Source organism: Lupinus angustifolius, chromosome LG01 (genome assembly GCF_001865875.1).
Source record: "Lupinus angustifolius cultivar Tanjil chromosome LG01, LupAngTanjil_v1.0, whole genome shotgun sequence".
NCBI lineage: Eukaryota > Viridiplantae > Streptophyta > Magnoliopsida > Fabales > Fabaceae > Lupinus > Lupinus angustifolius.
The window spans coordinates 28,695,121-28,708,834 of NC_032009.1; the positions used below are offsets into that span (position 1 = coordinate 28,695,121).

Here is a 13,714-nt window from a genome sequence, read left to right on the forward strand (position 1 = left end):
TTTAGGTTGCTTCTCTTCGATCCAGGATCCACGATGACTTCTTTTGGCCATTCAATTGGTCTTCGCATAGGCTAGATTATAGATCAAATCGCCACTAACTATATTCGAATGCATGCAAAAATCAAGAAGTCTTTAAATGGTTGTAATGGGGCCAATGTCAATGATTTAAGGTAAGATAGACAAAGAAATGGTAATTTAAAAGGCTTACAATTGTTTCCCAAAATACTTAAACTTTTTAGACAACTAATTGAAGCATTAAGATTCTCTTAATATGCCTTACTTTATCATATGATCCTTTTTCGATCAACCTTCTCTTTACAACATATTTTTTCAATCATTTCTTTTTTAGTATACTTCGTATTTTTTTCTTATGATTTTCTAGAAGGGAAATGATGAATTTTTTTATTTTTCACCTTTTCATGGATTCTTTCACTATACATTACATTTTTACCTTTCTCATTGCTTCAACCAAACATCATAAATTACCCCAAAACCCTCATTTCAATAGCTGTGAAAAATAGCAAAGTTCAGTTCAAAAGTGGGCAACTAACAGGTTTTCAATGTTTATAGCAAGTGGTTGAAGGTTAAAAGAAAGAGTCATAATTGAGTCTATCATTTTAATGCATTTAAACATGCTTCAATCTTGAAGCGGTCACAAATCAAGTTCTAGAATGTAATATCATAGAAAATTATGCACTCATGAAAAAAAAGGTTTTTATGCAATTGTCAATTTAGATCAGAACATTTATTGTGTTTGGCCCAAGTTTCTCATAGTTGGTACATTTAGCAATAGTTATGAGGCAAATACTTTTATTAAACCAAATTTAATTCACAATTTCCAAATCTAATGTTTTCATATTATTATTCTATCACAAGTTTTTTCTTCAATGGGGGTCAAAGATCAACAATAACCATTTATGCATATTTTTTCATTTAAAGCAGACAAATAACAAATAGAACAAAGCAGGAGATAGATAAGATATGAAATTTATGACGATGTATGATAATATGAATATTCAACCTAAAAAATTAAAATTTATATGGTATGTATGCATAATATGAATGAACTATTTAAATGCAAAAAAATTCCATCAAGCTTAGAAATTTACATTTTCCCCAAACTAAAAGAAAACTGACGGGTTAGGCGAGAAATGTCCCTAGCGTATGTGCCAGTTATAGGTGGTTAGCCTCATTGGGTGCAACATAAGTACCTGCAAAAGAAAAGAAAAAGTCTCATATGACCTATAAGTCCTAGATGAACTAGGTGCAAACACCCGTTTTGAAGGGGGCAGCTGATAGACACGACCGTGTTAGCACTTTTCCCTATGATAATTTTGCTTTTTTTTCTTCTAGATTTTATGATTTTTTTGGTGGCCGACACTATATTCATTCCCCTATAAAGGCTCTGAATATAGGGAGACACTAAAGCCAACACTAAAACACTAAAATTAATGAACCAAAAGAAATGTACATTCAGCGTGGGTTGCCTCCCATGAAGCGCTCATTTAACGTCATTAGCTTAATGGTTGATCCTTGCGCATCATGCAGGATCCCATGAACTCATACCCGATGGTGCAAGGAGTGTTTTTACTTTCATTTTAGGTGTTTTCCCTTTCTCCTAATTATCAGATTTAGGTATGACCCTCAAGCTCTCTTCATGCGAGTTGCAGGGGAGTGTTGAACTTGCATTTATAGATTCACTACCCTCAGCTACTTCCTCATCAAAATTCGAAGTGTCACCTTCCAGCATGCTTCTCTCCAATAGATCATCATATTTCACTTTAGGCACTTCATCCTTCACTACTTGGTTCAGCGTATCAACCCTACAACATGAGTCCTCAAGGGAAGGTTGCTTAATAAATTTAGCAATATCGAATCCAACCTTTTCATCTGATATGCTTAGGGAAAGTTTTCCATTTTAACATCAATTATAACACCAAATGTAGCAAAAAATGGTCTACCTAGTATGATTAGAATTTGTGCATCTTCTTCTATCTCTAGTATTACAAAATTCGTTGGAATGAAAAATTTCCTACCATTGATAGGAACATCCTCCAAGATGCCTATAGGGAATTTAATTGACCTATTCTCTAATTGAAGTGATACGATAGTGAGTTTTAGTTCACCCACGTCCAAGTTTTTACACATATATAGGGGCATGAGGCTCACACATGTGCCCATGTCACATAAGCATGGTCAAAATTAGTGTTACCAATTAAGCATGGAATAGAGAAACTACCATCATCTTTTAGTTTAGGAGACAATTTATTTTAAATTAAAGCACTGCACTCCTTAGTTAGAGCAATCGTTTCATAATCCTCTAGTCTTCTCTTTTTAGATAGAAAAATTTTTCAATCAAAGTCTTGTTCATCCTCTCCGCTAAGCCATTAAGTCGATGAGACTTAGGAGGAGTCTTTTCATGTCTAATACCTTGCTTCTTGTAATAAATATCAAACGAACCATAATACTCACCACTATTATCAGTATGAATGCATTTCAGCTTGTTGTCTGAATGCCTCTCAACCAAAACATGGAATTGTTTAAAATTTTCCAAAACTTGGTCCTTTGTCTTTAAAGTATAGACCCAAAATTTTTTGGAACAATCATCAATAAAAGTAAGAAAGTAAAGTGCACCACTAAATGACTTTACCTTCAATGAACCACAAATATCAGATGCACCAATTCAAGCAACTCTAACTTCCTTGAGGGAGAATACTTTTTAAGGGATACACTAGTCTTCTTACCAGCCATGCAATGAGGACATTTCTCCAACTCTACATTCTTCAATCTTGGAATCACATCCTTTTCAGCTAAACAATTCAACCATTTTTCACTAATATGACTAAGTTTGTGGTGCCACAAAGAAGCCTTCATATCCATGACATTCACACTTTCTTTAGCAACAAAAGATTTTGTCCAATATAGTTTAGAAATTTTCTTCCTGTAACCACAACCAAGTTACCTATGGTGAATTTCCATGTTCCAAAATCAAAGTAATTATCATAACCACCATCATCAAGCATCGGCATAGAGATCAAATTGAAACGAACATCTGGAGCATGTTTAACTCCTCTCAGAAACAACCACACTTCCATGTTGGTATACAAACAAACATCACCAATACCAACTACCTTTGAAACACCATCATTACCCATTTTCAATACTCCAAAATCACCATAAGTGTAAAATGTGAAGAACACCTTCCTTGATGTAGCATGTAGTGTAACACCGCTATCAATTATCCACATGCTCTCATATGATACAAGACTAACTGAATCATGGCCATGAAGAATAATAAGATTGTCACAAGTAGCAGTAGTAACATGATAATCATCATCATGATTCTTCTCGTTCTACTTGCCCTCTTGTCTTTGTTCTCCATTTCCATTGAAAATAATTCTTTTGCATGTGACCTGCTTTGTAACAATAATGACACTCCACATTCTTATATATGGACTTGGACTTACTTCTGCCATTTCCTCTATCACCTTTTGGTTCCTTTTTCTGACTTCAACCCATGTTTTTAGTGCAAATAGCTCAGAATGAGATGAAGTACCATGTGCTTTCCTTCTCATCTCCTCATTAAGAATACTTCCCTTTATACTTTGCAAAGACGCGATACCATCAGGGGCTGAGTTTGTAATTGAAACTTGAAATGTTTCCCAAGAATCTAGTAGTATTTAGTAGCCACAGTCCGAACACTTCATCATCAAACTTGATACTCATTCCTGATAATTAATTTAGGAGCCCTTGAAAATCATTCAAGTGATCTGAAATAGAAGCTCCCTTCTTGTACATCAAATTCATCAAGGAATTCAACAAGTATAATTTATTATTCCCTGATTTAGAAGCATACAAGGATTCAATTTTCTATCGTATCGCATTTTACTCATTAGCAATGTGATTATACACATTGTATTCTACATATTGCCCAATGAAACCAAACTTATTGATGTTGAAAACTCCAATCCTCATGAGACTTGGACTCTGGCTTCTCAATAGCAAACACAGGAAGATGCAAATTCTTCACAAATAATAAATCCTTCATTTTTCCTTTCCACAAGTGAGAGTTAGTGTCATTCAGACATATCATTCTATGTGTATTTGCCTCCATCATTCAAGCAAGTCAAGTAACCTCAAACCAAAGAGCTTTGATGCCACTATAATGGGAAATTCAACATATTAATAATGAAAACTTTAACAGAGTATATGCATCGGATAATAATTTCCCCAACTTGCTAGAATCGACGAGGATCAATAACAAACAATGGCAGCAATTAAGATCACACAAGTGGCACCAAAATTTTTAACGTGGAAAACCTTTCCAATGTGAGAAGTAAAAACCACGGGCACAAGTCAGTCAATCAAGCTCCATTTTGATCAAAATAGGAGTACAAGTGTCTCAAAATATAACACAAATCATGCTCAACAATAAAGCATACAATAGAGCAACAAGCTTGAAAACGAGAACACAAAAGTAGTAGAAAAACCCAGAAAACAGCTACTGTAATAGCTCATTTTCTACCATCTCAAATGACTTCTCACTGATCTAACCGTTCAGAATGAAGTACCAGAAGCTGTGAACTTGCTGTCCAAATTTTAGTCCGGTCTAATGGTGAACGAAAACACAGTCACGAATTCCCCACATCTGCTATGAGTTCCTGCGAGTTGAGTTCTCTTATCTTTTCTCTCACTTTTCTATTGCCTCCTTTTGCCTAAACTAATTGCACATACATGTCTCATATGACCCCTCTCCACTAGGTTAAGTGGGACAAGTGGACTTTGCCCAATTTGATCTTTCTCCAAATAGGAAAGAAGCTTAAATCCAACATATATTACATTATACAAAGGAGTCGTATAAAAATACAACGATAACTAAATATTTATCTCACTGGATATGATCGACTACGTGGATCAAATAATGTCACAATCTTTACAAAAATAAAATTGTCGAATCACTAGGCAATCTACAACTGTGACGTAGTCCCTTTTTGGAAATAGTTTAGTAGAAGACAATAAAGTATCTCCTGGTATAAAGAGATAAGTTATTTCCTTCACCAGTAAAAGTATGACATATGTCATACTTAGTCATTTTCTACAAAAATATTTTTAAAACTAAACAAAATAGTACATATGTCACACTTTTACTAGCAGGAGGAGATAAATTATCTCATAATATGAGGAGATACTTTATTTTCTAATAGAATATGCTCAAATTCAAATTCCTAGATGTTGGGGTGGACCCTTTCCGGTCTATCTTTATATGATCTTCTATGAAACTCTTAAAAAAACTATTCATAGAAACTTTTAATAGTATAGAATCATAAAATAAGAATCATGTCCTAAAAAAATTATATTTTTATGTCCCTAACAAATCAAATTCTAATAAATAATATAAAAATGTTATTTTATAATTTTTCTTTTTAAATTAAGTATTATTTTTTAATTAGATAGAAATACCATATGAGAATGATATATCCATTCAAGATTACAATCCTCTAAAATTAAATGAGAGAAGTTCGTTTTTATTTTATTTTCTCCCAATTTCTCCAGCTAACCCAGTAAATATGCACATGCACACGAGAGTAAAATCTTGAAACTGATTTCTCAAGTGATAATAATTAACACAACGTTCTGGAAATTTCATAATGTCAATAATTCAAACTTACAATTCTGCTTCTGTCACTGAGCTAACCCAACATTCAGATACTGACGGCTGATAAATACTAATTCCGTGTGAAGATGGATGTATAGCGGTCAACATGTGGTGCACGCGGCTCCCACCAAGTACCCTTAATTTTTCCAAGCAAATAGATTATTTCCGAGATTTGAGTTCTTAAACTATATATCATGGACAAAAAGATCTTGCCATTACAATGAAGCTCAGTCATGTTGAAATTATAGCCTAATGTAAAAAATTTACATGAACACAATTATCATTAAGCTAGAGCCTCTGGATCCCACAAACAAAAAAGCAGGTTCTCAATTGATGGCTTAATAAAATCCTAGCAAATACTCCCCAGGTATGAATGTATCCTTTGAACTTTTGATCTAATAAGATTCTTACAAACATGTTCTAAATTTTTAGTGTTTTCTTTTCTTTGGTGACTTGGAAATCTTATTGTCATTTGAGTCTTCAAATTTCTAACATGGCTTATAGAGAGAGGAGACATTTCAACTTGGAAAATTTTATCATGCTTAGCCAATTACCACTGTTATATTTGGGGACACTACAATTAGAGAAAATTAGGGATGTAACAATTTGATTTTCTGTGCAATTCATTAACCGAATCGAATAGAAAGACATAGTTTGATTTAATTCGATTAATATTAAAATTATGTGTGAGAATCAAACCAATAATAAACGGTTTGGTTTAGTTTCATGGTTTACTATTGTCCATTTCAACTACCATTTTTACTAACAAACTAATATTAATACTTTAAAATTTAAAACACAATTCATATATATAATTGCATGACACAAATCAAAACAAGCTATATCCAAAAACACATAATGTTATTATATGCTTTATTATCATTTGATTAGTAATACACTGTTTTCAAATTGTCTAAAAGAAAAAAATGGTAGATTACTTCAAGTGTAGTAAGCATCATCATATACCTTTTAGGAGGATAAATATCTTTTTGGAAGAAAAAAAACTAGCATATATTAAAGAGTTAAATATAGTTTGCATGAAGCGAACCAACTGCAAAATTGAATCGGACCATATTTTTCAATTTGGTTTGATTCAAACCTACTGGTTTCGTGGGTTAAACCAAAATGACTTACACCCCTAGATATAACCCTGAAATTAAAAGGAAAAAACATCATTCAATACAATCTGCCGAAGTAAATACAAGCCTTTAGCCAAGAGAAAAATTAAGCTTCCCAGAAGAAATGAAAGTGGGGCTAATCAAAAGAACTGAATGTAATTAGTTGGAGCATGACTGAAAAATCAAAGGAACGGTACATTTCACATATTTGTAGCAGTAAAACACTATTATACAATAAATCATTGTCCCATTCTCCCAAAATGGTTGCTCATTGTGTTAAATTGCTTAAACCTAACAACCATATATTTTCCTACAGACAGTACAAATATCACATATAACAGCCCGGACAATAAATAAAATGTCACATTTCAAAGTCTACAAAACTAAAGGGAGAACTTTGAATCCCATGATATTGCTCTGTCCCCTGACAATTATCATCGCAGCGTGAGAAACATTCATAAAAATAAGAACCACGAATGGTGCCTGAGTCATTTCTCTGCATGGTTCAATCTTTTCAGCGAATTGGATGATACTGTGTGATACCACGCTTGGGTGGCAGCTTCCTTAAAATGAAAAGGACCAGAGAAGAAGGCAATATTTCCACCAACTGCACCAAAAAATGTGAAAAAGGTAAAGACAATAATAGTTCAACGACTTCGGGCAAGCAGAACAAGAACAAACATGCTTGAGATGAACTGCAAAGTATTAATGACTAACTTAATGCTGGTTATATGATTGTAAAGTATATCGAGTAAAGTAATTTCCGACAGCACTGGGAAAGTTACAATTAGTGATATCTAACAACAAAGAACCAATTCCTTTCAAATGGACATCAGGAAATCAATAGCCATTGTTCAAGAGGGAATTTTCTATATATGATGATTGAAAAATGTGTCAAGATATTTCCCCTAACAATTAGTTGGAGGTTTTTGAAAGAGTAGTGACTTAATTATTTAATTCACGACTACCTTGCCGCTTAGGTCTCGGGTAAAAACAATCTTACCAATAATCAAGGCTCACATCAAATCCCATACCAGAAAAGAAAAGTAGAATATAGATATGTAAATTGAAAAAACTAAGATTTTGGAAGAGTAGAACAATATTCCGGCAGGGAAAATCGGAGCTTACAACATGATTAAACAGGAGAGCTAAAAACAGAGGCAGATATAGAAATGATAACTTGAACAGCACAACAATAAACAAGAGTAGGGAATAAAAGGAATAAAAGCGGCACAATATAGGAATACAAACAAACTCACCAGGTAATATATGAAGTTTAGAATAGGATGATCCAAGACATCAAGGTCAGCAGCTTTATCAAATGCATTAAAGCACATCTGAGACAACAAAATATGATCAAAGTCAATATGTAAACCAAGCAATAGGATCACTGAAGTTTATAAAGGAAAATAGACTAACCATAACACATCTGACAAGGAAACATGAAAAGCATATGGTGGTTACATAGCCAACCTGCAGTAGGACAGGTAGATTAACTCGAGGGCAAAAGAAAGGAGGGGAAGAACAGATAGATCTAGTACAAATAGCCTTGTAATAAAGCTGCATACCTCTTGCAGCTTCTTGCGCCGACCTTTGGATTCAACAGGAAAGCGTTGCAGCATCAAGAATAGCCTGTCAAGAACACACAGAAAAGATACAAAATTGGACGGGGTAATGACGACAACTGAGATGTACTCACATAATAAAGATCAAGACCATAAATTTTAGCCTGATTGTTTTCCAAAATGTTGTGGCTTGCTGGTTTATTCTTGGATGGTTGAGTGGTCACTACTACTTTATTCCATTCAACAACCACCCATGTATTCTATCGAAATTTTGGCTTTTTTCTGGCCGCGTAGATTACTATTCGCATAATGCATTACACAAGCACATAATGCAACCACCCATGGATAACATTCAATGTTTAATCTAAACATAAAATTTAAAACCGGCTTAGTTGCCACATGGTGAGCAAAGGGTGCTCTACTTGATAGCTGTTAAAGGTTTTGGTCAAAAGAAAGAGGCACAATTCTTTAGGTAATGACTGACTTATGCAACTTTGGTGAATTTGGTTAGAAAAAAATGAACTCATTTTCAGAGGCTCTCCTTGATGTTAAAAATGCTCAATGAAAATATTTAGTTTTGGCCTCTGGTGTTCTGCATGAGTGATACAATGTTGTACCTACCTCTAACAGGCTCATAAGGTGTGGGCAGCACTGCTGCATTTTTTATCCTTTCTATTTGTTCTGTTATTTCCATGTTCTGAGTGGCACCTAACTGAATGAGCATTATTCTGTAACCTGGATGAATTAATTTCATTCCAAATTACAATAAAAGGAGTTCAAAAGTGAAACAGAATTACCTTCCACCATAGAGAAGAAAGCCAAGGGCTGCAAACAAAGAGACTCCTATAGCACCATATACAAAACAAAAACATTCTTAAAGTCATGTCATGACTCATATCTCAATAAAATCTGATAGTTAACCAAAACAAGAAAAAGACTACAGCAGAGAAACCTGCGAAGAACATCTTCGACATGATGACCAGCACACTGACAGGTTTCCACCATAATATCAACCACAAAGCAATCTGAAGCACATAAAAAGAAGAAAAAATGAACAAATTCATAACCACTCTACATGAAAGTAGCAGCTATTTAAAACATTGAATAGATATATATGTTAAAGAACAAAAGAACCAATGACACAGAAAAGATGAACATGTTAAATTTTAATGGTGCATTTGATGCCAGTAACTGGACATCAGAGTACAACACAGCAACAGTAATTAGAGAACAGCACAACTTTTGTTCCGTCTTTTGTTTGATGACTAATGCACAATACTGGAAGAATAATACTAATTTCACAAAAATATCCCTTGTCCACTTCTCCAAATGTTGCAGGATGTCGCCTCTAGCTTTTTATGGTTATGCTGCCCTTCTCTGCTACAATAGTCCAGAAACCATGATTCTTGCCTACCCTTTATTATCTACCAACAATCAAGCTTTAATTAACATAACATGTCCAAAGAAGAATTCTTTTGGCAATTGTAAAAAAGGCGGCCTAGTGCACGAGGCTCCCACTTAGTAGGGTCTAGGGAGGGTAGATGTACATAGTCTTACCCCTGCAAGTGGAGAGACTGTTTCTAGGGGAGGTCTTTGGAAACTATAATGAGAAGAAATATAAGAAAATAATGATTGGGAAATAGAAAGGCAGAGATGAAATGGAAATAGAGAAGGAAAGGGGGAATGGGAAGTATGTGTGGTTGCCTGGTGAAAATAGTATGCACAAATTGAGGAGTAATTAATATGCTTCTCATGTTCCAAGCTTTGGACATGGTAAGAAACAGAAATGGAAAGGCATCCACTTGTTGAGGGGTAAAACTATAGGCTTTTGCTAATTTTAGTTATAGTACTGTGGGAAAAAGTTGTCCCCTGGATTAGTGGGGGACAAAAATAGCTCCTTTTGTCCGGTCCTTTAATCATATGAACTATTACAAAATCAAATAAAGTGTTAACTGTTTTGTGCTGTGCTGTCCTGCCCCTTATTTCATAGCAAATCCAATGCACCCTAATGGTCAATAGTTAAACATCATTTTGGAGACCTACTAAAATGATAAACATGAGCACATATTAAAAAATTTGCTGTCCTGTCCCTTATTTCATAGCAAATCCAATGCACTCTAACAGTCAATAGTTAAACATCATTTTGGAGACCTACTAAAATGATAGCCACGAGCACATATTAAAAAATTTGTATGAATTCCGTTAAATCCTCACACATGCAGCAAAAGGTAAGTGTCATTAAGTTTACATCTCAGTTGCAAGAGATAAGATCAACTCATCTATGTATGTTTAGATAGTTCAATTAACTGATTTCCACCACGCTTTTGCTACCGCTTCCACAATTTCCACTTATGTAATAATGCATTGGTACTTGATCCTAACAAATGCTCTCAATTACATACAATCCCTTCCACATTGGTTCCTTTTTTATACATAAAAATAAATTCAGCGGGTTTCACATAAAAATAGCAGGCATCAAGTCTAGCTCACTCACTCTCACACAATCAAATATGATCCAATTGTTTCTGCCTACAACCTCAACATTCGCACTAAAAACATACGAAAATGATTAATCCCATTATTTGGGGAATTTATATGGACAAGATGTTGGAAACAAACAATAAAACAACACTAAATTAATGCATTAGTAGAGATTTCAAGTCTGACCAGAAATTAGGTTAACTTCAATGCCCATTTTTTGAAATAAGGTCATTATTCTCTTTTAGCCCAATCATGTTGCTAAATAATTTTACTGAAAGTATGATTTTCAAACTTTAATAGAGCCCAATGACATGTTTGCTCCATGTAACATAAGAGGAAAGTCCACCGTTGAGGCTACATAACTATTTTGGAGTTTGAAGGAAAATAACAGAAGTAAGCCAGACCTAGAGAAGATCTTCTTTAATATAAGAAAAACTATATGATAGGGTGCCATGGGAATTCCTTATGGTCTGTTTAGGAGTTGGTTTTCGGTGGGTAAAGAATGGAAATGGGAGGCTTGAGAGTCATTTTACAAGTGAATTTCATGGCTCCCAAAAACCAACTAGCAAACAAATCCTTAGGGTTCTAGAGAATAAAGGAGCTAAGGTCACATATGTTCTAGTTATAGAGGACATGTAAGTTGGAGCAACAACTATTGTGGAAATTCATAACAGTGAAGCAAAATATTTCCATATCACAATAGGCTTGCACAAATGGTCAAATTTGAGTCCATACCCTTATACAATGGTATTGCACATAGTCACTAGGTGCATCCTAGAGCTAGTGCCTCAATTCTCTCTTACCTTCTTTTTTGTGTGGATGATAATAGTCCTAGATGATTAGTTAAGTGGATTCAATTCTCAATTGAATTGTAATGAGAAACTTTTGACTAAAAAAAGTGAGAACAAATGGATGGCATATTCCAGGAAGATTCTTTTAGTTAAAAAGGTAGAACAAATGGAAGGTAAATTCCAAAAAGATTGGAGTTAGCAACATTAACACATCATACCACAAGTTGTGATGGGAGGTCACATATATTTATGCAGGATGGGTGGAACGGAGAAATGCTCCAGATATAATTTGTGATTGCAAAGTACCTATCAAACTCAAGGAAAATTAACGACCAGCTAAAAACTAGCAGTACTGTAAAGTAGTGAATGTGCAATTAAGTGCAAACAAGAGCTAAAAAATAACTGTAACTAGAAGAGAGTGTCAAGAGCTTGAGCTGAACGAGTGGGCATTCAAAAAAAGAAAAGTAGTAATTGTTAGAAACTTAGAATATATTTAGAATTTAGAATACCTTCAGGTTATCTTAGAATAATTTATAATATAGTGCAGAATCAATTATCCATCTAGTTGAGGAAGCAATGTTAAGGGTTGTTTCATAAATTGCTTCCTAATATGAGTATGATTCCTGATCCATGTCCTTTTTTAACTATGATTACTAGTATTACTATATTAGCGGGGTTGGGCAAAATGTTAGGCAAGAATTTTCACCTGAACAATATAAGCCACAGCATTAATTGTATAGAAACATGGTCTGAGTCCATCCGTAGATACAGCACGTGCCTTCAAAACATTTAACATCAAATTTATAACGGATTAGGCGATCAAAACAACAAATATATAAGAAAATCATCAAATCTAAACCTGCCTGGTAATAAATCTCAGCCCAGAAGAGCACCAAAAGCGCATAAGTCGTAAAGAAGGCAAGACTTGGCATGTCAAGTAAGATATGTTGAACAATCTACAAAAAGTAACTACCATCATCAGATTATGAAAAATAGCTGAAATGATTAATTCCATTCTAACTACCTACCTCAGGCTGTAATTTCTGCACGTCGCGACGGAAAATGAAAACTGAGCATCGAACTACAAAGTTGGATAGAGCAAGCATAAATTATTATAGGTATAAACAATTATCAAACAAAAAAACAAATAAGTTTAAAAATTAAAACATAAAAAAATGAAAAGGAAATGAAAAATTGGATGATACAAACCTCCATTGACCAAAAAATTAAGAAAGTGAAAGACCTTCTGCGTGGTCCAACCATATTCCGGCACTCTCAATTGAATTCGAAAAAGTTGAACCTACAATTCAAAATAATAAAAAGTAATAATTAATCTTCTCAGAAACCCTAAAAAGCAATAACGAATAAAGCGAAGGGAGGATGAGGTTGTTATACTAGAGCGACAGCGGAGACGATGCCGTAGAGCGCGGCGAGGACGAGGAAGATGCGATCCTGCCAGAAGGGAGAGTCGTTGATATCATGCCACCAGTTAGAGGATTGAGTTTCTGAGAAAAGAACGGCGGCCAACGCCGCTGCCGTCTCGGCCGGCACGCTTCTGGCCACCATGGAAGGAATCGGAAACTTAATTCTTCAAGTGAAATAAATTGAAGGCGTGAATATGAAGAAAGAATGAGAGATATCTAATCTAATTAGAATTGTTGTTATGTGACAATTGTTGAATTAACTTTTTTTGTTATTATTTGAATGGGTTTATTATTGGGTTTGGTTTTGTTGGAAGTGGAAGGTGAGATAGAAATATTTTGGGATTAGACAGAGAAGAGAGAGAGAAAGCAGAGTAGAGCGGAGCGGAGGAGAATCAATGGAAATGAAATGTCTGGTGAAAAGACAGTTTGTTGTGTATTTATATATTACACGAACATTGAAACAAATCTAGAGAAGTTTGGTGGGCTAGTAACTAATTAATAAATATTATATGTAAATGACTTCACAACACCAGAAAAAAGTAGGGTGAATAGTCACTATTTTTTATATTATCGACCTATTATATAATATTTATATTAATTATTATTGATTGTTAAATAAATAAAAAATAAATTAATGGTGGATGATATATTGTGAATGTAAAAAGTTTTAATTGATGGT

The 13,714-nt window shown here is 34.3% G+C and overlaps 1 protein-coding gene across 2 annotated transcripts; it reads right to left on the reverse strand.

The window, feature by feature from the left end:
- LOC109359710 (tobamovirus multiplication protein 3-like) lies at positions 6,950-13,447 on the reverse strand. Of its 2 annotated transcripts, XM_019604406.1 has the most exons (11): positions 13,007-13,446; positions 12,821-12,911; positions 12,640-12,692; positions 12,475-12,567; positions 12,318-12,389; positions 9,292-9,364; positions 9,137-9,182; positions 8,343-8,406; positions 8,194-8,247; positions 8,034-8,111; positions 6,950-7,381 (listed from the first exon to the last, which is right to left on the reverse strand). In XM_019604406.1, exons 1-11 carry the CDS (start codon positions 13,175-13,177, stop codon positions 7,289-7,291), a joined length of 888 nt encoding a protein of 295 aa, XP_019459951.1. In that variant the 5' UTR covers positions 13,178-13,446; the 3' UTR covers positions 6,950-7,288. The 2 variants fall into 2 exon arrangements, with proteins under 2 accessions (XP_019459951.1, XP_019459954.1); XM_019604409.1 differs by lacking the exon at positions 12,475-12,567 and having other exon boundaries at positions 13,007-13,447.

Coding starts and splice junctions, on each gene's coding strand:
- LOC109359710 (XM_019604406.1), bottom strand. CDS start 13,177: ATGGTGGCCAGAAGCGTGCCGGCCGAGACGGCAGCGGCGTTGGCCGCC. Junction 12,912..13,006: donor TCGTCTCCGCTGTCGCTCTA/GTATAACAACCT, acceptor TTTGAATTGTAG/GTTCAACTTTTTCGAATTCA. Junction 9,183..9,291: donor GTCGAAGATGTTCTTCGCAG/GTTTCTCTGCTG, acceptor ATGGTGCTATAG/GAGTCTCTTTGTTTGCAGCC.